Below are 23917 nucleotides of genomic sequence, written 5' to 3' on the forward strand. Positions count from 1 at the left end.
CACAGTAAAATATCAATGTGAGGGATACACCAGCACACATATAAAGGCAACCAGTTCTTGAAGTGTTTGTGTTTGTAGACCCCCTAAGCATGAGTTTGGATTCTTTTGGCCAGCATTGTCTCTTGGGGACATGCCTGCAGCTACAACATGAGGGCATATAGGGCCCAACCAGTTCCTTACTGCCTATAGCAGTGGGACAGACCCCCGTAGCATCCATGTACTCTGCACACTGAGCAATGGTTGTTAGGTTAGTATAATTCTTTAGTTAGTGTTAATAGTTGTTTTTGTTACACTTTTTTGGCAGTACATCTATACGTACGCTTAGGAGCTACCACTGTGGCTGAGACTAAATCCTCAGGATTTAAAATTTGTCCCTCTTGCGAAGCTGCTGTACAGCTGAGTGGTTGACACTCTTGAAGACTTCTGTCTCAGGTATATATCTCTGATAAAGGTTCAATCTGCTCCTCTTTTTCCAAGAGTATAACAAAGCCAGGGAAGCCTCCTAGTTCTTCCTTTTAGAATGCTCAATGAGGGCCTCTTCAGATCCTGGGCTTAAAAATCCTGTTAAGCCTCCTCTGTCTCTTTTGAGAAGTGCCCTATTGAGCTCCCAGGCACATTCTTTGTCCAGGAGTCAGTACCCCTCTGCTAGGGGGTATGGCAGAGCAAACAAGCACTCCTCCACCCAGCCTTTGTCTGAAACGAGTAGGAAGAAGCATTGCTCCAGGGACAAGCACAGGCAAGGGCTACCCACGCCCGTATGCAGTAAGAGAGACAAAACCCACCATGGTTTGAATCAGCTCATGCCTTCAGCCAAAGGCAGTTCACAGCCCAGATTGGGTCCTTCTGACATCTCGGCACTAGCTGATCATCAGGTACTAGAGATGGCACCTGAAATGCTGGTCTGCACTTTCCCAGCTACCAACTCCTGGGTGCGCATGATTCTGACACCAGACTCCATGGTGCAGATGTTTCCAGCACAGATTTACTTGGCTCTGAAGACATTCTCAGTACCGAGTGATCTTATGGTAACCATGCATTGAGACTCATCCCTACTATCCTCATCGGCCAATAGAGGTGCTTCTGTCTTGGTACCGACTTCTAATGTGCCCCGGTACTTATAAGCTCACCTGTTAATTCTGGGTTGCAGGAGGATCCTATGACACCTAATGGTAGCTCCCCTGCATGAGGAAGAATATTCATTTTCTTTCTCTCCTTCACATAGTAAGGAAGATAGTCTCCCCCTGCACCTCAGTTTCACACTTTTGAGCATCAATGGTCTGATAGAAAGTCTTGGATCACCCTAATAAGCACAGGCCCCTGGAATCTCATAGAGAACATTCATTATGGTTTCCACCCACGTGGTGTCCAGCCCTGTATCATAACAGCATGCAATCTTGGCCATTTTGGGCTCTCTAGCATATGTAACCTAGGATCACCTTCTATTACTCTCTCTAGAGTTAGTCTCCCTCCCCTTCAAGACAAGAGATATCTATTCAACACGGTTAGCTGGTGCAGACCCACAGCCTACAACAAGAACAGAGCAGTGAGGAAGAATAGCAACAGGATATGAAAGATCAATTGTTCGCAACAGAAATTTCTTCCTCCTCACCAGATGAGGCAGTCACTCCTACTCCTCCTCCTAGCCAGCCAGCTAAATTCAAGGCCTTCCAAGATGCATGGTAGATACTTCAGAGAGTCCAGTGGAGGTGGTCCAAGAAAAGTCACACATTACTAGGCCTCCTGCACTCCTCTATGCCTGGTAGGTTTGTCATATACATTACTTGTTAGAACCAGCTAAGGAGTTGTGACAGATCCTAGCATCAGTGTGGCATCTATTTCCAAAAGAGCTGACAAGTGCTGCCAGGTACCCTTTGAGATTAGAATATGTTTACAGCACCCCCCACCCCAGATCACTAATGATGGTGGCGGCAATAGATGAAAGATCTAAGCAACAGGGGCATCCAAAGACACAATGTAGGGAAAAGAATCCTACGAAGCTTGACTTATTCAGCAGGAAGCTCTAGCTCCTCAGCTAGTCTCCAGATGCAAATTTCCAGTTATCAGGCACTGCGCTCAAAGTGCCTCAATTCATAGAGAAGCTTCCACAGCATAGTCCCCTACTGTCTGGGGTAGTTAATGGGCCAAACATCTCATCAGGCAGCTCTAGACCCATCTAATATGGCAGCATATTCAATGACTACTGCCACTGGTGTGTAGGGCTTCATGATGATTAGCCCTATACTGCCTGGATTCTGTACTGGTGAAGGAACTGAGGAAGGCCTGCTTCGCCCCTTATGCCCTCAAGTGGTGGGTGGGTGAGGCGCAATCCCAGTGGTCACTGCTGGCCAAAAGAATTCAATATCGGGCACATACGCAACAAAAGTAGAATCCATCTGGACAATACATCTCCAAGAACCATAGTTACAGGCAAGTCTTATCTTACGTGGGGGTTCCGTTCCGCGGTTAGTGCATAAAATGAAAACCGCGTATACTCAAAATTATATCCCCAAGCCTTTTAAATCCTGCCGGCAGCCAGGCCACGGCGGCATTTAAAGGGCTCCACCAGGCTTCCCACCGCGGCGGGGAGCCCGGAGGAGCCCTTTAAATCCCACCCATAGCCTTGGCAGCCGGGCCGGGGCTGGCACTTAAAGGGCCCGGAGCTCCACGGTGGCTGGAGCCTCAGGCCCTTTAGTTTGCCCCGGGGGCTACCAGCCACCTCTGCAGCTGGGAACCCCCTGGGTGATTTAAAGGCCCTGGGACTCCCAGCCACAGCTGGTACCCCAGGACCAGCGTAAAGCTGAAATCGTGCATGATAAATGCGCGTAGGTTGCGACAGACTTATACTGTAAGATAAGTAACAGTTCATACTGCTTTGTTGGTGTATACCTTCAGAAGCTCCAGAACTGTGCAGTCCTGTTTCCAAACCTACACCACTTACAATCACATTGTAAATGATGAAGGAGAAGTTTGTCATTTAAACAATCAGCATTCCCTTCTTGTAGAAGACTCTTGTTTTATTTAAAAAATATATATGACTCATTTGTAGAGAACATTTCAGACTTACTGAATTATTACATTCTATGGTACGTTAGTATTTAGTAGACAGCTGTACATACTTGAGACTTCAAAACAAAAAACAAGGCATACTCACTGATAGGACTACCATGGATTTAACAATAAACCTCCCTTCTGAACCAAGGAGAATAGCAGTAGAAAAATATACCATCAGGCTACAGTAGTGCTTGGCTGTAGGAAAATAATCTTGACATCCAAGATCAAATGGTTACCATATTTGTATCTAAACAACTGCATGTTATTCCCCGTTTGCTTTCCTAATTTAAATACACTCGTGACATAGCTTGCACCACAGCTAGGTTCCTATCTCCTGCTATATATGCAAAGGAAAAGGCCGTGTTTGAAAGAGAAATTGACTTATGACATGGAAAGAAAGTTCTCATTTTCAGAAGTAAAAGGGGCTGTTAAAGCTAGATGTTAGGTTGTTAAATAACTTCATTTTTTTGGTAAAGCCATCACTTTCCGAAACGTCAGGTTGATTCTTGGGGCTAGCACTCTTTTGCGGGTGGGCAAGCTGTGATACCAGTACACATTGGTGGGGTAGTTCATCATTAGTAAACTGCCATGGGCCAGCTGCAGCCTGACTGGCTCAATGTGGCATGAGGCGTTTTTCCCTCGGGAAGCACCATGCCTGAAGAAAAAGTCCCTGCAGGCTCCGAAGGACACTGACGCAATGGGACTCCGTGGAACCAATTCTCTCTCATCATCTTGATGTTCGCCTATGTGATCACAGCCGTCTTTATATCTGTGAGGGGGAGGATTAAATTAGTTCTTCCATCAACTGTACAAGCATATGCCACATACTGCTTTACTGCAGCATATTTATTTTTTATACACATACACAGACTATTACTGGAAACCAGAGTTCAAGTCTTAATTTAGTCACAAATGAGTCTTGCATTCTCACCCTCAAGGATGCTTTTCTACCACACAAAAATGACACACACACTTGCGAGTTGGTTGTCTGGATGGGAAAGACTGAGGGGCTCGCTTGAAATGTAACTGCCCTAGCCTCACAGACAAATCTGGATTCTGTGCAGGGCTTGAATGGAGGAGAGTTTCCCATGACTTCGTTATACTTCTGCAGAACACATTGAAAATGTGCCACATAGTGAGTTCCAGACAAACGCATATCTTGGAGAGAGGTTCCTCCCTAACTTCTCTGCCTCACCTCCTCAGAAATGACCCAGTTCAAACACCAATTCTGTGCTTGGTTTGCAGTGACTGGGATGCCAGTCAACTGAGCCTACTCCTTGTCTCAACAGGGGTGCAAGGAACATAGGATTGGGTCCTGGGTGTTTAATCATTCAGCAGTACAGAAGTATTTCCATTCAGATACTACAATGAGAGGCACTAAAGAAAGAGTTTAGCTTTTGGAATGCTTTCCAGTACTCTATTAGCTAGTCAATGCTACATTGGAAGTTGCGTATCCACAAATTCCTTTTCAAGGCTAAAATGAAGTGGCAAATAACTGCTTAATGATACCTGATTACTAAAATGTCCTACGATCAAACTGTTGTTTGAACAGAGATGCTTACTGCCATCAGAAATCAAATGTTACCTGTTAATAAGAACAAAATTAAAAGTGTGTCCAGTGGCCAGGGTGATGCGCTCTCTGATATGGTTGAGAACTGGAATCCATAGCTTAGGAACAAAGGTAACACCTGAGTAGGTGTATGTTAACTCAGGATCTCCATATGTCACCTGCTTCCTTGGGATGTTGTGCCATTTGCCAAACACTTGCACTTTGGTAAGATCACCTGTTAGAATAAGAGTTTGGGAAAGTCAGGACCGATTCGCCCTCCTTTCAGACAGCTAAGTAGCAGTATTTTTTTTTTTTTTTAAAGTTTAGAGTTAGGTCAAGTGCAATTATCAATCATTCCATCTGCAGAAAAGAGTACAACATATTCCCTGCTGTGTAGCCGCTCTGAGGGTGACTTAGAATGACAATACCACTAAATGGTGCTGCACATCTTAGCTTAAACACCTGTCAATTTTTAAAAGTGTTGCTGTCCAAAAACAATGACAGGAAGCTGACTATCACTAGAGATCAACATGTATGAGACTCCTCCTGAGGGATGGAAATAGCACAGTGCTCTGGGCTTCTCCCACGCCACTCTCTGTTATTGAATGGGAGGGGATAATTGTAAAACAACAACTAAAAACTTGAATCCTTTCACCTTTCATGTGTTTTGCATGTTTCATGCTGTGGCCTTGATCTTGCATAAACAAGAATGTGAGTGAGCCCATGAATTCATGTGCTTAATGTTAAGCATAAGCATATTTGAAGGATCAAAGCCTACATTTGCCACTTACCTGCTATGGGCCTGATCATGCAAACACATCTACCCATTGGGACCTTTAATCCCATTAAAGCCAATGGGAATCCACTTAGAAGTAAGATTCGGAGTGTGCAGACTGTATGTAGGATTGGGCCTTATGCTTAAAAACTTCCTCCCACCTATCCAATCCTGCAATGAAGTCATAAGGCAGAATGCGTCATGGCAATTAGAGATGGAGAGACATTAGGTCTGTTCGTCTGTTTACCTTCAAAATATTCCACTTCCTTTTCCAGCTCCTGGAAAATCTTGTCAGCCTCAGTTTTGCTGAACAGGATCTTGTAATCGCAGTTCAGACCCTCAGCCCGGATTTGCTTCCATGGAGAATGCACAAAGGATTCATCTGCACCTGGCATTTGTGACCGGGGCCTTTTCTTCTCTCCCCCATCTCTCATCCAATCCAGCTCTCCTCCCTTCATCTCTAAGGGTTCTTGTTTGTTCTTGCCTGGGGAAGGCCTTTTGACCAAGAACTTATCCATTCCTAGCTGCCCCTAAGAAACAGTCGTTAGCCTGCAACTAAAAGGCCTGATGGGATTTCACTCTTGTTAGATTCTGGGCTGCATGGAACTACAGTGGCCTGGGAAATTTTAAATGCTTCGTTGAAACACACCTGTAAAATCCTTGCTCCCAAGTAACAGACTTAAAACTACCTTAATATGACTCCTAACAGATGGGGGATCGCTGCACCTCTGTGGAATGGAGTACCAGCTCCAACGCACTCAGTCATTCCAGGGTCATCCTCAGAATCTGGGCAATGCTCCTAGGGCCAGACAGATAACTTAGGACTCCACTGAAGCTGGCCTGGCTGTCAGCATGTAGGCCACAGGAACAGCTCCGGCAGGCCTCGTTTCCAGCAGCAATAGCTATTTCCCTCCCACCACTTCCTGTCTGAGACAGAGCCAAATGTTCCACCCTTGCTCAGCTCTCCCACCCAAGCGGATTGTTTTGCTCTGTAAGGCTTGCAGCAAGGTCCCCTGGCACCATCTACTGGATCTTCTTAGAAGCATTTATAAATGACTAGAAACCACTATCAGCCTGAAATCACTATCAGCCTGATTACGGAATCCACCACATTTATAGGCATCATAAGTTCTGTTTAACAGGTGACTGTAGCAAACAATGTTATTTATTTTGTATGGCTTTGAGGCCTTCATATAAGGCAAGCAACCAGGCATTCAGGGCACTTTTATCCTAACGTGCATAGCTTAGTAAACACTCATTACAGAATAGCTCTTAATGTTCTGGCCTAGCAAATTTAAGCCTGGATTTCATGCATGCATTCCAGGATCCATGTCACATGTGTATGTTCACTCCTTTGCCAACAAAATGAACAAATGAGGGATTTATCCCACATCAGTTATCTTTTTAATCATTTTTATTAATGTTGTGCCTGAGGGCCAATCAAGAATGGGGCCCCACAGGCAGGTGCTGAACAAACACAAAATAGTAGACAGTCCCTATGACAAACACCTTACAATCTAAACAGACTAGATAGATCCAGGGTGGGAAAAGGGGTAGAACACACCAGCAGAGTGAATGATGGGATGGTGGCAAATGCCATGTTAGTACCATATTTTAAAAAATATATATATAGTTATTTTTGGTGTAGATGTACTTAGGAGGGAATTGGCAAAATGCAAAGGGAAGGGGGATAGGGTAGAGGAGGGTAAGAGGGGCATGCATGGAGCGAAACTGGGGTGCAAGTGCTATTCACAGTTGTACTGACAAGGCCATGGTGTTCTAGGCCCTAGTGTCTTGGGCACAACTTAAGAGGCAGTATGGTTACTGCATAAAGACATAGGCTGGGACTCAGAAGATGTAGGGTCTATTCTTAGCTCTGCCACTGACTTGCTGGGTGGTCTTGAGTAAGTCACTTTCCTCTATTTAGAGTGTAAACTCAGGGCTGGTGGTGCGGGGACACGGTCTGTATAATGATTAGCACAATGAAGTCCTAATGTGTTCAGGCTACTAAAACTTGGTGCAGTTATATAAACAAACAAGAAGTAACTTTAATTGTAATGCACACAAGTCAGTTTGTCCAGGCAATCACACCTAAATAAGTATTCAAGTTCCTTTTCCAGTTGCAAGCATATGGCACCCACATGCTCTACAATTTATTACCATCCAAGTGCTCTTATTCCCCCTCCCCCCCCCCATGAGTGGCTTTGCAATTAAAGCACTAGAGTGAGTGGCATGACTTTGGGGTCACACACCTGGTTCTGCCACTTTAACCTCTCCATGCTTATTTCTCTATTTGTACGTTAGGGATAATAGCACCTCACAGGTGCTAAAGAATCACAAAGTTTTGTAATTCTTTAGGGAGCATCTCAGCTGAGCCTCATCACTGCTACTTCCACTATAAACCTGCTTCCTCTTGTTATCTCCATTTAATTCTTTGCTTGTTTTCTGTCTTCCCTGTTGATGTTTTCAGCTTCCTCTGATGGTTGATAGGATGAGTTACTTAGCATTTGTAAAGAGTTCTGAGGAACCTATTATGCAAGTTATTTTATTTTGGTTGCCAAATAGGTGGGTTTTGATGGATCAGGACAAGGGCTGTGTTGCTCTGCACTGAAGCTACAGAGATGTGGTGGACAACCCTAAAGTGCCAATTTAAGAGTTTGAAAACAAGATCAGGGCAGGCTGGGAATGGACAAAGGCTGAACGCAAGAATAGAGGGGGGAAGTGTGCATGTTCACTCTGCTTTCTTGGGATGCCAAACCGCACACGCACAGCCAAAGCTTTCTAAGGGCAGAACTAGCTGTGCCACTACTTGGGCAGTACATTTGGAGTTGAGGCTCATGTCCCTTCCTGGTATAATCCCCCTGCTCTATTCAGGCCCAGCACATCCAAGGAAAGACTTTTATTAGTTACCAACCATTTCTATTACAGCAACACCCAAAGGGCTGTCAGGGTCAGGGCCTCATGGGGCTGGGCGCTCTACTGGCTGTGCAGCCCACCTCTCCCAGAGGCCCTGTAACTGCCCCCCCAGCAGTGCTGCTTCCACCCCATCTGCCTGCAGGCCACACATCACCCGCCCCTCGCTGGAAATCGGATTAGAATGAAACTGGAGTGAACCCATGGGGGTGGGGGGTGGGAAGGCAGACAGGGTGGCATGGGGGTGCCACACAGCAGAGTGTGGGGGGAAAGGTGGGACACGGGGGGGGGGGGGCAGGACAGACCCAGAGGTGGGTGGGTCACTGAGCGGGGTGGAGGAACGGTAGATCCACAGGGGAACTGAGAACGAAACCTCGGTCTCTTACCCACGTGCGTGAACTCTGAGGGGCGGGGAGGAGCCTGCCCCATTGCGCACGCGCTGACTGTCCCTAGGGCCCCTCTCAAGCACGTGCTACCGCCAAGGATCCCCCCCTTCTGACGCATGCGCACTCACTTGGCGCCAATTTCGGTCAGTCTTTCACCCAGGCGGCCGCCGGCCAGGACCTCCGCCGGCTCCCGTGTGGGGAAGGGGCCGCCTGTCCCCGGCTGGCCGGACCGCCGCCGGGTCCCGTGTGTGGACGGGTCCGCCCCTCCCCAGCCGGCCGGACCCGCGCAGCCCACCCGCCGCCGGCATGATCGGCCAGAAGACGCTGCACTCGTTCTTCCGCGCGGCGCCGCCGAGGAAGCGGGAGCGCTCCCCGGAGCAGGGCGGGGATGCTGAGGTACCGCGGGGCCGGGCGGGATCTGGGGCAACACGGACATGCTGGCCCCCGGCAGAACTTATTTAAAAGACCCGCGGATCAACGCGGCGCCGTTTTGAGGGATTGACCAATAGGAGAGCGCTCCTTGTCCCACGGTCCAATAGGAGGGCAGAGCTGGGAGAGAGGTGGGGCCAGACAACTTGATGGGACTTCGTAGTCACTGGCCAATAGGGAGCGGTTTTCCATTCTCACTGTCCAATCGGAAGAGTGTGACTGGGCGGGGCTGATACCGAGGAGAGCTCAGTCGGCGGGTCTTCATAGCGAGGGGCCAATAAGGGGAGCGGTGGCCCTGGCAGTCCAATGAGGAACGAGGGCGCGGGTAGCGTGCCCAGCCCCTTTCCGTGGCTGAACGTCCAATAGGAAGGGCGCTCCCCTGGGGGAAACACGCACGGTTTTCCCGCGAAGTAGCCACGTGTTTGCGCGGCGTAGAGAGCATCTGTCACTTAGTCCCGCCCAGGCTGGGGGGCGGGGTCCCAAGCGGCCTCCACTGCCACCTGGGCCCGAGCGCTCCGGCCGCAGCGGCTCGCCCGCGGTGCCCCTGGGGTGGCTGGGAGCTAGCTGCGCGATCCCGGCCGCCTCCGCCATGGGGCTCGCCTGCACCTTGTTTCTCCGCGCGGGGCCGGGCCGCTGCCTGCCGCGCCCCCCTAGTAGCCGTCTCTTCTGTCGCGACCTCCAGGCCAACTTCGCCAAAAAGCTGAAGCTGGTGGAAGATGAATCGGGGAAGGCCTCGCCCCGCTCCCCTCCGCTGAGCCCCGAGCAGCAGGAGCGGATCCGCAGGAACAAGGAGGCGGCTCTGCAGAGACTCGCTTCGCGGAGCGTCCCCGCGGGGTTCGGAGAGGGCTGGAGGCGGCAGCTGGCGGGGGAGTTCACTAAGCCCTACTTCTCCCAGGTGAGTGAGCGCAGGAGGCTTTGCCCGGGGGAGGAGCGTCCTGCCGCAGCAGCTCGTCTGTAGCTGCTCGGTGGCTGCCCCTCTCCCTCGCCTGTACTGACCGCGCGCCACCCTGCTTCCTCTAGCTGATGGCATTTGTAGCAGACGAGCGAAAACGTCACACCATCTACCCACCCGCGCAGCAAGTCTTCACCTGGACGCAGATGTGCGACATCACAGATGTAAGTGCGCCTGGGGCCACCCCTGTAGTGCCGGGGGGGGGGGGGGGGAGTGGGATCTGCTGCTTTCTGATGTTTTTGATAAAACGATGAATGCTGTATTTGCAGTCAGGCTCCAGGGTGCCATGCATATGTTCGACTCTCATGGTTTTCTGCCTAGAAGCCCAGTGCTGTAGGATGTGTAGCCTGCTTTGTCTCCTGTAGTGTTTGTATGCTTTGCCCCTGTTTTCTCATCCAGATACCGAAAATAAGGATTTCTGCATTGGTTATTTCCGTCCATGACTGCAACATAATGCTCTTAAAAACGTCAGCAGTCTTCTTGGCTTCTTTTCCCTGGCCCTCCCCATTTCTGCACTGCCTTCTTTCAGATGCAACTTGGCTCTGATCTAGAAATTTTTGCTTTGTAGCAATACATAAAATTCTAGATATTTTGAGATGTTAAGACATATTGCTGGGTTATCAGCACTAATTCGTGTCTGTGTTCAGGTAAAGGTTGTCATCTTGGGACAAGATCCTTATCATGGACCTAGTCAAGCTCATGGACTCTGCTTTAGTGTCCAGAGACCTGTTCCACCTCCACCAAGGTATGGTTATGCTTTATCTGTTTAAAAGTCTGCCACTGTTTATTGGGTAGGTTGTATATAGGCGTACAGCTGTTTGTGAGTTTGCCTTTCTGACTGCCTTTGATGTAATTGTTTTGTGATTTGCTGAAAAAATAATTTTATAACATATGACAGAGTATTTCTATATTTCTACTTGTTGGGGAGCAGAAAGGTGTCAGAAGAATTACTCATTGAATTTTAAGGTGGGAAAGATCTGGGAAAGATCATCTCAATCAGTGGTCCATCAGTCCTCACAGAGAAAGCGCTGATCACAACACGTCATTCGTGTTGTTCTAACCAGTCCTTCAACCACCTGCTGACCAAACTGTCAGTGGCACTGGACACTCAACTGGCATAGTGTACTGCAACCCAGGACCACTGAGCAATCCACCAGCCTCAGCCGCCCAAGTAGCTGAGATTACAGGCACACACCAGCATACCCAGAGACTTCTGGGAAAGAATTACTACAAAAATAAATTGGTGAATTCTACATAGACTTCTTGCTCCTCCAAGGTGGTGATGTATTCCAAGTATTTAGTGTCCAAACCTACAAAATTGGGTTTCCCTGCAGATCCAACTGTAGTATCAGGGCCTTATACAGGAATGACCTGCAGCCTGATGTCTTGTCTTGGTTTCACAAAGATCTTTATTTTCTAAATTGGATTGGATTAAACTTGCTTGTTTTCCTATATTGCATACAGACACCATTCTGTGGACCTATTCACTCAGACATCCATCCTGCAAATCCTTAAGTAGATGTTTAACTTCAAGGAAATGTGTGGTCCCATTGCCTTCAGTAAGCATTTGCATAAAAGGTAGCAGTTTCAGGGACTTGGTATTAATTAAAGGGAGCAGTGAAGAAAAGGACCTGTCATATACATCAGATGACTATAATTTTCCTAAATGGGAGTTGGATGACACATCTAGAATATGAGATCAGATTTTTAGTTCTTGGTAAAAGTTCCAGTTGTACAAAGTCATTAACTTGTCTGTTTGATAATTTCACAGAAATATTCTAAAAATCTCTTCCATTATTGTTTGCAGTTTAGAAAATATTTACAAAGAGCTGTCTGCAGACATAGAAGATTTCACCCATCCCGGTCATGGAGATCTAACTGGGTGGGCCAAGCAAGGTAATCAATCCGTTCATTCTTCCTGGGTTCTTCATTGAGACTGTGTCTGTGCTAGCACTTATGTTGGCAAAGCCTTTGTCACTCAGAGATGTAAAAAAACACTCCTCAGAGTGGCGTAAGTATTGTCGGCATAAGCGTTCGTGTGCACAGCGTTATGTCGGTGGGAGATGCTCTCCTGCTGACATAGCTACCGTTGCTTTTTGAGCTGGTTTATTATTTCGAAGGGAGAGCTCTCTTCTGTCGGCACAATGCAGCTATATGAGCGCTCTTACAGCAACACAGCTCTATCAGTAGAGCTGTGCCACTGTAAGCTTTTCAGTGTAGATGTGGCCTAGGTGGGGATCTTTCCCCCTCAGTGAGTGGGTTGTAGGAGCAATATTAATCTAGCTATTGGTATTTTCCAAACTACTTGGCTGAGATTTATTAAAAGGAACCATTTAAAAACCCCAGCCTTCTAATGTTCATAAAGCGGTTAAATAATACTGAGTCGAACCATGTAAAAAGTGAGCCTGTGCTTATGCACAGCTTAACCACTTCAGCCTTGACCTTACACCTGCATAATTGTCTTCAAGTTCTCCCGACAAAGCACATGTGCAATGTGCTGGCCTTTTTAACAAAGAAGAGTTTACAATTTTTCTTGAGGTGTATTATTTGTAATAACTCTTGCGAAATTCTACTCGCCTGGGGGATAGCTTTTTGATGGTGAGTCAGATAGCATCCTTTTTATTTATTTTATTTATTTATTTATTATTTTGCCTTTTAATGTCTGAGAAAATATTATGCTTGGCTGCAGGTCGGAAAACCCTTGTGGTAGCTGTGTAAAACTGATGACCACTCCCCAAGGAGTATATAGCTTAATTGTAATAAACGATTGTGATATCATTACTGAAAATCTCATGAAGGTCTCAGAGTTCATCTCTAACTTCCGTGTAGTTCCCTAGGGAGGTTGTGGAATCTCTGTCATTGGAGTTTTTTAAGTGCAGAGGACTGGATTAGATGACCTCTCGAGGTCCCTTCTAGTCCTGTGATTCTAGTGTTAATGATACTGACTCAGCATCACAGAGGTAAATCTGTTTATGCAGGCATGCTGTAACTTTAAAGGAAAACTCCATTAAAGCCTATTCATTTGCAGAAACTATATTTAGCCTCTATAATTTATCCCCTAAATAGGTCTATTTCTTAGATGGATTTCTTAATTACATATTTTCTCCCTGCTTCGACAAATGGATTGTTTGAAAACTCTGTACTGGTATCTCTCATGGAGAGTTTTCCCATGAACAAAAGATTAAATGATTTTTTTTACCATTGGAGATCCAGCAAAAGACTGGAAGAGAGCTTACTACTTTGCAAACTAATTCATGTTTTCTCTGTCCGTACTGATATGTACATGTCTTGTTTGTGATTAGGAGTACTTTTGCTCAATGCCGTCCTCACAGTCCGAGCACACCAACCTAATTCCCACAAGGAAAAAGGCTGGGAACAATTCACTGATGCAGTGGTGTCCTGGCTAAACAATAATTTGGATGGACTTGTCTTCATGTTGTGGGGAGCTTATGCACAGAAGAAAGGCAGCTCTATTGACAGGGTATGGTTTAATTCTTCCATCTTTCTAGAAGTCTCATTGCTTCTTACTTCACTTGGGACGTTTTGGTAGGATGCCATCCAGAGGGGGCTTTTGGTCAGAAGTGGAAAAACTGGTTGCTGCTGCCTACTATTCAATTAAAAAAGCTAGTAGACAGTTAAGGGTCTCAAGGCAGGCTGTCTTCTGTCACCACTTTGTGCTTATCCTCTGGGAACAAGAACAATCAGTATGGAAGAAATTAAGATACTGTTGTGTGAAGAGGCTCAACATTATGATGTGTAGTTTATCTCCCGTAGGAAACTTCCCAGAACAACTTAAACTCTCTGTTATTGCTGTTTATTAGAAATGCAGCCATTTATTGAGTGCAGAAAGCCTGGGCTTCATGGCAAACCTGTGTGCTCTTGTTTTTAACTCGAACAATGAAGAGATACTTGCAGTTTCATTTCTGCATTTGATAATAGCAGAGATGAGCAACTTCCATCTAGGATCTGAAAACCTGCCAAGTTTCTCATTCTTTTGTTATCTCCAACTTCTTATAGAAACGTCACCATATTCTACAGACCGTCCATCCCTCGCCTCTCTCTGTGCACAGAGGGTTCTTCGGTTGTCAGCATTTCTCTAAAACCAATGAACTGCTGAAGAAGTCTGGCAAGAAGCCCATTGACTGGAGAGCACTCTGAGTTACAAACATCGATTTGGGAATGTAATCTGAAGTAGCCCTTATATCAAGGATCATCCCATTCCTGAAAAATTTGGGCTAGCATGAGAATTATTCTTTAGACTTGGTCTAGCTGAAAAACAAAATGGCCTACTTTGCAAAAGTGCTACCTTTTAAGTATCTTTTTTACATACTGTATATGTTTAAGGGGAAAACCAGAGTTTGATATAAAGAATAATGAAACTTCTAGGTTGTCAAAAAAATTTAAGCAAAAATCTGTTGAGCCTGTTCTCAAACCAAAAACCATGTATGTTCTTTGCTCTGATGGGACTATCTAGGGAATTCTCATATTGAGCTAAACTCATATAAAATTCAGTTCTTGTGAGCACCCTTTTACGGTTCATGAAACACATCTTATTTGCTATTTCCCCCCTTGTATTTTCCCATGTGTAAACCTAGATTTTATGTTTTGGTAAAATGGAAGCACCTTTATACTCTTACAGCAAAAAAGCTAGTTACTGTTTGTTCTGCTAAAGAACTGTTTAACTCAGTTTCATTTTCCAGATGTTGATGTATTTGTGCTTTAAAGATTGTTTTCTGTCAGGCAGCTGGACTAGCTATGTGGTGTTACTGAACACACCTTTGAACTCCCTGAAGATTTCAGGGCTAATATCCCAGACAATTGGGGGAAGTTATGACCAATATTTGTGATGTCTCTTTTTTTTATATGCAAAGTACTTTATTGTGAGTTTAATACTATCAAAATTCCATTAGGCATAACAGCTCCTTCTAACTACCACAACAGCCTGACTTTCAGAAGAAGTGTTCTCATGTTATTTAGTATGTGTCTTGTGTCACCTGCATATGTACCTGCTGATGACAGCTGAACTTCAAGGTGATCCTTCAGGATGGTATTAGAACCTTTCATGTCACTCTTCAGCATGTTTGAATGTACAGTAAAATCAGGACGCCTCAGATACAGAATTGGTTCTGTGCATTTCATAGTTATGAATGAACATAATTGTCTTCATTTCACTTTTTTGAACCTCCTCTCCTCCAATGTGTATCTTTCTCCCACCAGTAATTACAGTTTTGCTTTCACTCAGAGCTGGTCTGAAGTTGGAGGTGCCTAGCATCTCTAAAGTTACATCCCCTGAAGAGTTAAATCTGTTTGTAGCGTGTCACGGGGCAACAATCTTGTTCATAGTCACCATTTAGCATCTGGTTACATTGTGCAAACCTATTTCTCGGGCCATACTGATCCAGCAATATTTGCTTAGTTAAAACTCCCATTGAAAACAATAGAAGTTTCTCCTGAATAAGATCTACAGGAGTTGGGTCAACTAGTTCACAGTGGATTATTGCCATTTCTTTTTTTATTTTTATTTTCAGTATGTTGCAAACTGCAGTATGGAAGTGACAGATCCTCTCTTCCATGAACATTTTGCTCACTGTTTGCCACTGTGATGGCTGGCTCCAATAGAAATTGAAGACCTCATGCTGCTCCCACAAAGTTGGTGACAGAACTCTCCCTGTTAGGGGGAGCATAGCAGGGTGGGGCCTTGATGAAATTCTAGGCTTTCAGATCTAGCTCTAAATTAATTGATACTTTTCTATTAACTTTCACTGGTTAGAGAAAAAGTTTATCTATTCTGTGAAATCGCATCCTTATTTTGTACTATACTAGTACATTTTACACTAGTATCTATGAATGGAGAAGCCATTTCTGAATCTTTGTCCCAGTAGGTAACACTAGTACAAAAGAGAAGGTTCTATAAGTTTTCTATATATATTGTTTAACCATGTTGTTGGTTTTTAAATAAAAATTCTACTTTCTTTATGCTATTGTGCTGGAATCATTTACTTAGCTCCCCATGTGTGATGGGGCAGCCCCGCCCCACACTAGTCCCAGCAGCATCAGACCAGTAGCTCTGACAGTGGAAGTCCTGCCCCGGCTGTACTGGGCATGCTCCAAGTTCTCTGAGAGTATAAAAGGAGGGAACTCAGCTCAGTCTGGGCTGGCAGCCACAGGTGAAGGACCTAAGTGGGAAGCTCCTGGCCAGCAGGAAGCCCTACCATGGGAGGAGCCAGAAGAGGCGATGGACCCAGAGACCCATGGAGAACCTAGGGACTGGTGGGAGACCCCAACTCTTAAGCTGGTAGGAAGTGACCCGGGGGTGTAGGGTGAGCAGATGTCCTGATAAGATCGGGACTGTCACTATTTTTAGGTGTTTGTCCTGCGTCCTGATCGATGTTTGGTCGGGACTCTGGTTTTTTGTTTTGTTTTTTTTCTCTCTGCCGGCAGGACTCCGTGACTTTGTTTGTTTGTTTGTTTTGCTATGCTGGTGGGACTCTGCTGTGTGGTTTGTTTGTTGTTTTTGCTGTGCCAGCAGGACTCCCCCTACTCCCACCATGTGTCCTGATATTTTCTTCATCCCATTTTGTCACCCTACGGGGGTGGGGGATTACAGACTGGTACCTTGCCCTGGTAAGCCTCAGCATGTTTTGGTAGGAGCCAGTGGCAAGGTCCTATGTTGCTGTTAGGGCTGGGGCCCCGTGGAGTGGGAGGGGGACTGGCCACGAGGCCGTGCTGCCCTGCAACCAGGGGCATAAACCCTCACACTATGTTTATCATAAACGTTTTCTCTTATAAGTGTGCTGTAGACTGTTTTCCAAAAATATTCATATTAAACAGTAATCTTTGAACTTGAACTCTTACTCCCAATTCTCCATCCTGCTTTGTTTTCACAGACCTATTTTTTTCCCCTCAATATTTGGTACTTCTAAAGTCTGCAGTTCAAATGAAGATAAAACGTAGTAGGTCACCTCATCCAAATCTTCCTTCTATTGTAAGAGTCAAATAGAGCATATCACTTGCTGAGAGTGTTTTCTCAGCTGGCATACTATAAAAAAACCACCTGTATGAAATATACCTATTACCCATAGCTACTGAAGCACAAACAATTATCACTTGTTTCCTTTTGCAGAACATTTTACATGTGCAAGTTTTCCACCTTCCACCAAACTAGGCCTCCATAGTATAACTCAGGGGTAGGCAACCTATGGCACGAGTACCGAAGGCGGCATGCGAGTGATTTTCAGTGGCACTCACATTGCCCGGGCCCTGGCCACCGGTCCGGGGGCTCTGCATTTTAATTTAATTTTAAATGAAGCTTCTTAAAAACCTTATTTACTTTACAACAATTGTTTAGTTATATATTATAGACTTATAGAAAGAGACCTTCTAAAATTGTTAAAATGTATTGCTGGCACACGGAGCCCTAAATCAGAGTGAATAAATGAAGACTCAGCACAGCACTTCGGAAAGGTTGACCGCTCCTGGTGTAACTTCTGTAATTAGGCCATTCTTTTAGTCCCTTATTCAGCAGCCCATAGGCAACATTCCCTACTGCTCCAACAGAGAATATTAAATTACATGACTTGGCTCCTGCCCTTAATTCTGGTGGAGGGAACTTTTATGGGCATTTATAAAATTCCAGTGGAAATAGTTCCAGTATTTTTTATACTTGATTTTGGATGGAATTTCCAGTAGGTGCATGCTGGGTGGAGGGAGGGCTTGAAGGCGGCATATAGTTAGTTACTCTGCAACTGGGATATTGTGTCAAAAATAGACTTTGCCTTGCAATGGTGTAGGTTTGTATTTCCTTTTATAGAGGGCGTTGAGACCCTAGGGTGAAAGCTGGAGGGGGAGGCGGCGGTATCCGAGTAATTTGGGCTCAAAACTAAATGCAAAAAGACTCTGATCCACGGGTGTCGCCTTGTTTTCACACTCTGGTAGCAGTTTTGTCTGAATTCCCTTGCACTGTCCTGGCCCAACGGGGGAGCAGCAGGGAGCAGGCGGCACATCTCCCCGGTGTGGGAAGGGGCCGTATGCACGATCCCAGCCCCGAGCGTTTCCAGGCTGGACCTCCGCACAAGGCCGCTTTACAAACAGAGCCGCTCCCGCGGCAAGGCCAGGGCGGGGCCGGGCAAGATCCGCCGCCTGGGCCCCCACCACGGCGCTGCCCCCCCGTGGGCCCAAATGAGGAGGACGACGGCGCCAGGGCTCGCGCCACGTCAGGGGGAGGACCCCGGGGGCGGGGGGTCCGTCGCGCGCGCCGACCCCGGCCTCGGTTGCCATGGCAGCCGGCCGCTTGTGAGGTGTGTTCTGGAGCCCGCGGCCTGGGCCCCTCTCCGCGCGGGGCGGGGCAGCGTGTCCTCCCCAGGCCCCGCAGGCAGGGCAAGGCCTCCCTGGAGGGGGCTCCGCCAAGCTCCCCGCTCCTCAGAGCGGCTCACCGGGGGGCGGGGCCTGACGTGGTTTCCATCACTTGCTGGGTTCAGTGGCTCCCGCAGCCCCACGACTCCGGCACTGAGAGCGGCCCGCGGCCAGCGGGGGGCGAGCCCGGGGAGAGCCGGGTCGGCCTGTGGCCGCTGCTGGGGGTTTCAGTTTTATTTTTAAAGCCCCCCCCCCCGGAGCGCCGCGCAGAGGGGACTGCGCCGCCCCGCTGGCTGGTAGGGAAGCAGAGGCCTGGCAGCTCCCTTCAGCAGGGGCTCTGTGGGGCAAGGCTGGATTAACGTACCAACCGCTTGAACCAGCGGGCTGTGACCCAGCCTGTCCCCTCAGTGTGCAGAGCAGCCAAAGGGGGCAGGGGGTTCAGAGAGCGGCGAGGCAGTGATTTGGTGAGGGGAAAGCAACGCAGCAGGACCCGCTCACCTCTGGCCATGGGCCTTCCAACATGATCTGAGGGTTTTCTTGCCTGTTACTTGCACTGTGATCTGTCACTCCTTGCTCAGGGGTTATGGAAGAGGGTTTATTGTTTAACTTTCCCATTGAAATACCAAGCTTGGGGTGTGTGTGTGTGTGTGTGTGTGTGTGTGTGTGTAAAATAAATAAATAAATCTCTATATATAATTTGGAGACGGGTGGGTGAACTGAGTGGTGAGAGTCCTGGGAGCAGCAGCTTGTATTCCCCCTCCAGCTCTGAAAATGTATCTCCGGTCTAGTTTGCATCACTTTCCTGCTCTTCTAATCCTGGGCCCCTCTTCAGCCACATGTGGTTTTGATAATGTGGGTTAAACTAGGATTAGGATGATGCCTTCAGACTCTTTCTCCTCTGTGATCTAAAGCAAGATTTTATCTTTTGTACCTTGTTAAAAGCCTTTGATTAGCTATGGTTTATTTTCCTTGCTTTGAAAAACAATTAAGTTGTGAGGATTTGTTTCTCTTTATTGCATCCTGAGATAACAGAGAAACTTTAATGGAAGTTCAGCTCCCAAGATTAGACCTCCCTGCTGCATGTTGTAAACTTTTTTTTTTCCAGATAGCACCATATTTCTGTCTCAAAGGAAAGCAACAGCTGTCAGGTACCATAGTAAATTAACCACTAGAGGGAGAGTTTACAATTCTAAAAGCGCAGTGAAAAATTACTCAAGAAGCTGAAGTTGGCTCCTTATCCATGGTACCAACTCCTTATTCAAAGGCCTAAATTATTACAAAAACATCAGTGTAAGATTAAATTTTTAGCAATTTCATCAAATTAGTAAGATTGAATCTGATAATTCAGTTCTTAATTACTTAATTATTTATTGATTAAAAATCCAGTAAGGAGCTGGCTTTTGACTGGCTGTAAATGACAAACTAAGTTTTGAGTCACCTGAAGTAATGTATCCTTGTGACTGACAGACTCTTCTGAAGGAACTAGGACATGGCACTTGTTGACCTGAAGCTTCGTTCTTGAGCAGCACGCCTCCACCTCTCTTCTATATTTTACACAAGACTTGAATAAGGAGCTGGCATTTGACTGATTATATGTGCTGAAATGTGTCTCAGGTCACCCCAAATGACATGTCGCCATGTCTGTCAGATTGTTGTGAAGGAGCTGGGACATTCACTTGCTGACCCAAAGCTTTGTTCTTGAGCAGTGTGGAGTGAGCTATGATGTGCCCACCCCATTTTCATTTTGTACACAGGACTTAAATAAGGAATTGGGTTTTGACAGATTGTATGTGACAAAAAAGTTTCAGGTTACCCCAAGTAACACTCCCTGCAACTGTTATTTTTGTTATGAAGAGCTGGGGGTATGCCACTTACAGCGGAAAACTTTTATTTCTGGTCTGACAAATGTATTACCCCAATTTTTATTTTGTGTCTTAACTAACAATGAGCATTCAGTATGCAATATGCATGTAAAAAAACAACAAAAACAATATTTGGCAAATTTGCTGCAAATCCAGCTGTAATGTTTTCACAGAAATTGTATGATAGTTACAAATGAAGTCTATGGGAACTTTTAGTTTGTTGTTACGTGAGTTAAGGACAGGAAAACTGGCTAAACTGATGGAACCATGTTTAATTGTGTGACTAATATAAACACATGGCTAATGGTCAGTGTTGTATCTTGTGCTCATTATGTAACAAAAATAATAAGGGGACACTGCTTGGGCACCATTGACTCTCAAATATGTTTATTAACTCTATGCAAAAGGCCTAGTTGAATGCACTCTGCTGCTCGGATTGGTTTCTGATGGCTTCTAAAACATAGAAAGTTGTGAGTACCACTAGAGTGCTCCCAAACTACTTAAATGAATACTACCTTATTCTTATATAGTACAGTTACTGAATCCGCTAGTGTCTTTAGTATTGCTCTGAGATTTGTACAACACCAATGTGTCTTAGTGCACTTTAACAGAATTTGGAGAATTCTTTCAGTGGCTAGAATATCACCACCTTTCCTTTTTAATTCCATCATAGAAATACTAGCCCTCAATTTGATTAAGCATGTGGAAACATACAACACCAGGAAGCATTTTGTATGTTATCTCCACAACTTTGTACCTATAATGACAACACCTTTGCTTTAATAAACTCTATTGTTTATGCAAATAATTTTGATGACTTCTGTTGAACTAAGCAATATTTGAAACATTATTTTAAATATTAATTATATTCAAGTTGCATGAAAAAGCACTGCAGAGAAGGCAAATGAAGGATTTTTCGGCGTTTGGGGGCATTTCATATTTGTCTGATTAGTCAGTGAGTGGTATTTGAAAAGAGGCAGGTCGCTGCTTTAAGAGGATTCCACCAAAACATGTCTTGGTTTTGTTTTCTTTTTTTTTTCCAGCTTAGTTGCTGTCATGCACAGAATCTCTGACAGCTGAAGGGCACATTTTTGAATCTTGCACTGATCAGACTGAACTGTGAGTGTAATGAGAGAGATGCAGGGCTCACCATTAATGAAATGACGTATGCTCAGTTAATGCAATCCATTGCACTTGTTTACTTTGACTATGAAATTATAAAATAAGCAAAGAAGTTGTCATATATTATAATAAAAAAATCAGTTGTTGGTGCTGATCACTGGTGACACCTATATTTAAGCATTCCGAAGGATTTGCATGCTAAGGCCCTATTTTGCACAGAAGGGAATTTTCTTCATAAATTTCTACGTAGAATTACTGCATAATGTGGTGCTGTCTGCCTCTCCATAAGGAGGTTTTTATGGTCTGTACACAACCAGCTACTGCACGAAATTTCCACATGGAGAGGGAAACTTTGACAAAGTTGTGTGTGCAAAAGGGCCAGTAACAGGGTTTCATAGACTGAGAGATTTTCAGGCCAGAGGGGACCATCTAGTCTGACTTCCTGCATGTCACCGTCAAATTTCATCCAGTTACCCTTGTAGCTGGGCTCAAAACAGCTTATGTTTGACTAATATGTTTTCTAGAATGCCAAGTATCAGAGGGGTATCCTTGTTAGTTGGTATCCACACAAAAATGAGGAGTTCGGTGGACCTTAGAGACTAACTTTCGTGGGGAAAAAAGCCCTGTGAAAGAAGTGAAGAAGTGAGGTTTTTTACCCACGAAAGTTTAAGCCCAAATAAATCTGTTTGTCTTTAAGGTGCCACTGGACTCCTCCTCATTCTTCTAGAATGGCATTCACTCTTGATTTGGAGACATCAAGAGACAAAGAATCCATCACTCCCCTTGGTAGTCTGTTTGAGTGGTTAATCACCTTCACTATTAAAGATTTGTGCCTAATTTCTAACTTGACTTTGTCTGGCTTCAAGCTTCCAGCCGTTTGTTCTTGTTCTTTCTGAGGTAGATGAAAAGCCCTTTAGTGCCCGCTCTTTGTCCACATAGAGATACTTACACACTTTAATCAAATCTTCTTTTTGATAAGCTACACAGATTGACCTCTGTAAATCTGTCATTTTAAGGCATTTCCTCCAGCCCTCGAACCATTTCTGTGACTCTTCTGTGCCCTCTCCAGTTTTTCAACATCCTTTTCTAAAATGTGAACACCAGAAGTGGATGCAGTAGTCCCTTCCATCCTGATGTTTCTATGATTCTGTAATACTTCTAGTTGAGTTGAATGTCTCCTAGCTCTCTTTCCCCTCTTGGTCTCAAATCACCTGTCCACTTCTTTGGTTTGTAGTCTCACTAATTCCCTTATTGATGACTCCTTCCCTTGTGGTGTCTGTGACCATGATTTCCAAATCTGGTTGTCCACGTCTTTGTTTTATCGGTTGCTGCACAATGTTGCAACTCATGCTTCCAGACCACATGTCTTCTCCTCCAGGAAGGTTCCCAGGTTGCATTTTATATGCTCGAAATCTATTCTGTCTTCCAGCAGAAAGGAGAACATGCTACGTCCAAGGCAGGTAGCAGCAGTTGTTCCTTCATCATTCATATCTGCTATCTCTGGTACAGAGCCATACCTGCAACAGGCAATTGACTTGTATACAAGTCTCAGTGCTCAGCTCCCTTCCTTGGAAACAGGGAGGGAATAACCACTTAGAGACTTCAAACACTGGTTCTGTTTGAAGGATCCTAGTAACAAGGCTTTCATTGAGACACAAACAAACGTGACTCCGCTGGCTAGTTCAGGGGCGCACAGCCAGCCACACAACATTCTGTGGGGAACAAACAGATGGAACAATCCAACACTTGCTAAGTCCCTCTCCCTGCAAGCATGGGATGCACAGCTTCATCCTCTGAACCTCTCCTGTTCACTGCTCCCTTTACCCCATGTCCGTGTCTGTGCATCTGGAGGGGGAGAAGGACTCGTGACGTGGGCCACAGTTTTTCACAAAGAAAATGTTTCAAGTCAGGGAGTTCCATGCCTCAGCTAGGTCAGAATGGTCCCACTGTCAAACTCAGGTTCCTTATTCAGAAAGGAAAAGTGGTGGGGGTGTGCCATTTGGCAGCTGATTGCACAGAAACACAGCTTTGGTTTGGGGAAAGACTTACTTGGGGTGACCGGAGACTCCTTTTGTCACGGTCAGTAGGTCAGTCAAAACCCTCCTCCTTTGCCAGATTGGGATTGGGATGGGAGTGTGGCATGTGGCAGCATATTGCTCAAGAATGAAGGTTCGAGTTGGTGGAGTTAACATGTCCCAACTCCTTCAGAACAGTCTGGTGGTCGAGGGGGAGTGTAGCTTTGGGTGACCTGAGACGTGTTTAATCACCTCCAGTCTGTCAAAACCCAGCGCCTTATTCAAACTCTATGCCCAATATGGAATTGGGATGGGGGTGTGACATGTTGCACAGGAGTGAAGCTTCGGGTTGGTGAGTGACATATCCTGGCACCTTCAGAACAGTCTGTCAGTCACAAGGATGTGTCACTTGGGGAGATCCAAAACTCATTTTCTCAAAAACAGCCAGTCAAAACCCATCTCCTCATTTGATTATTTAATAATAAATAATTAAGTAATCTGTAAATAACAT

General features: G+C 45.6%; 2 protein-coding genes across 4 annotated transcripts; one reads left to right on the top strand and one right to left on the bottom strand.

Moving 5' to 3' along the window:
- ALKBH2 (alkB homolog 2, alpha-ketoglutarate dependent dioxygenase) lies at positions 1 to 8897 on the bottom strand. The gene is made up of 3 exons (XM_050923424.1): positions 5623 to 8897; positions 4637 to 4835; positions 1 to 3820 (listed from the first exon to the last, which is right to left on the bottom strand). The coding sequence occupies exons 1-3, from the start codon at positions 5891 to 5893 to the stop codon at positions 3511 to 3513; spliced, it is 780 nt and encodes a 259-aa protein (XP_050779381.1). The 5' UTR covers positions 5894 to 8897; the 3' UTR covers positions 1 to 3510.
- An 80-nt stretch (positions 8898 to 8977) lies between these two features.
- UNG (uracil DNA glycosylase) lies at positions 8978 to 16031 on the top strand. Of its 3 annotated transcripts, XM_050923411.1 has the most exons (7): positions 8978 to 9070; positions 9786 to 9998; positions 10124 to 10219; positions 10703 to 10800; positions 11863 to 11951; positions 13358 to 13536; positions 14073 to 16031. In XM_050923411.1, exons 1-7 carry the CDS (start codon positions 8981 to 8983, stop codon positions 14211 to 14213), a joined length of 906 nt encoding a protein of 301 aa, XP_050779368.1. In that variant the 5' UTR covers positions 8978 to 8980; the 3' UTR covers positions 14214 to 16031. The 3 variants fall into 3 exon arrangements, with proteins under 3 accessions (XP_050779368.1, XP_050779369.1, XP_050779367.1); XM_050923410.1 differs by lacking the exon at positions 8978 to 9070 and having other exon boundaries at positions 9609 to 9998; XM_050923412.1 differs by lacking the exons at positions 8978 to 9070; positions 10124 to 10219 and having other exon boundaries at positions 9595 to 9998.
- The last annotated feature ends 7886 nt before the right edge of the window (positions 16032 to 23917 follow it).

This window comes from Gopherus flavomarginatus, chromosome 15, assembly GCF_025201925.1.
Source record: "Gopherus flavomarginatus isolate rGopFla2 chromosome 15, rGopFla2.mat.asm, whole genome shotgun sequence".
Classification (NCBI taxonomy): Eukaryota; Metazoa; Chordata; order Testudines; family Testudinidae; genus Gopherus; species Gopherus flavomarginatus.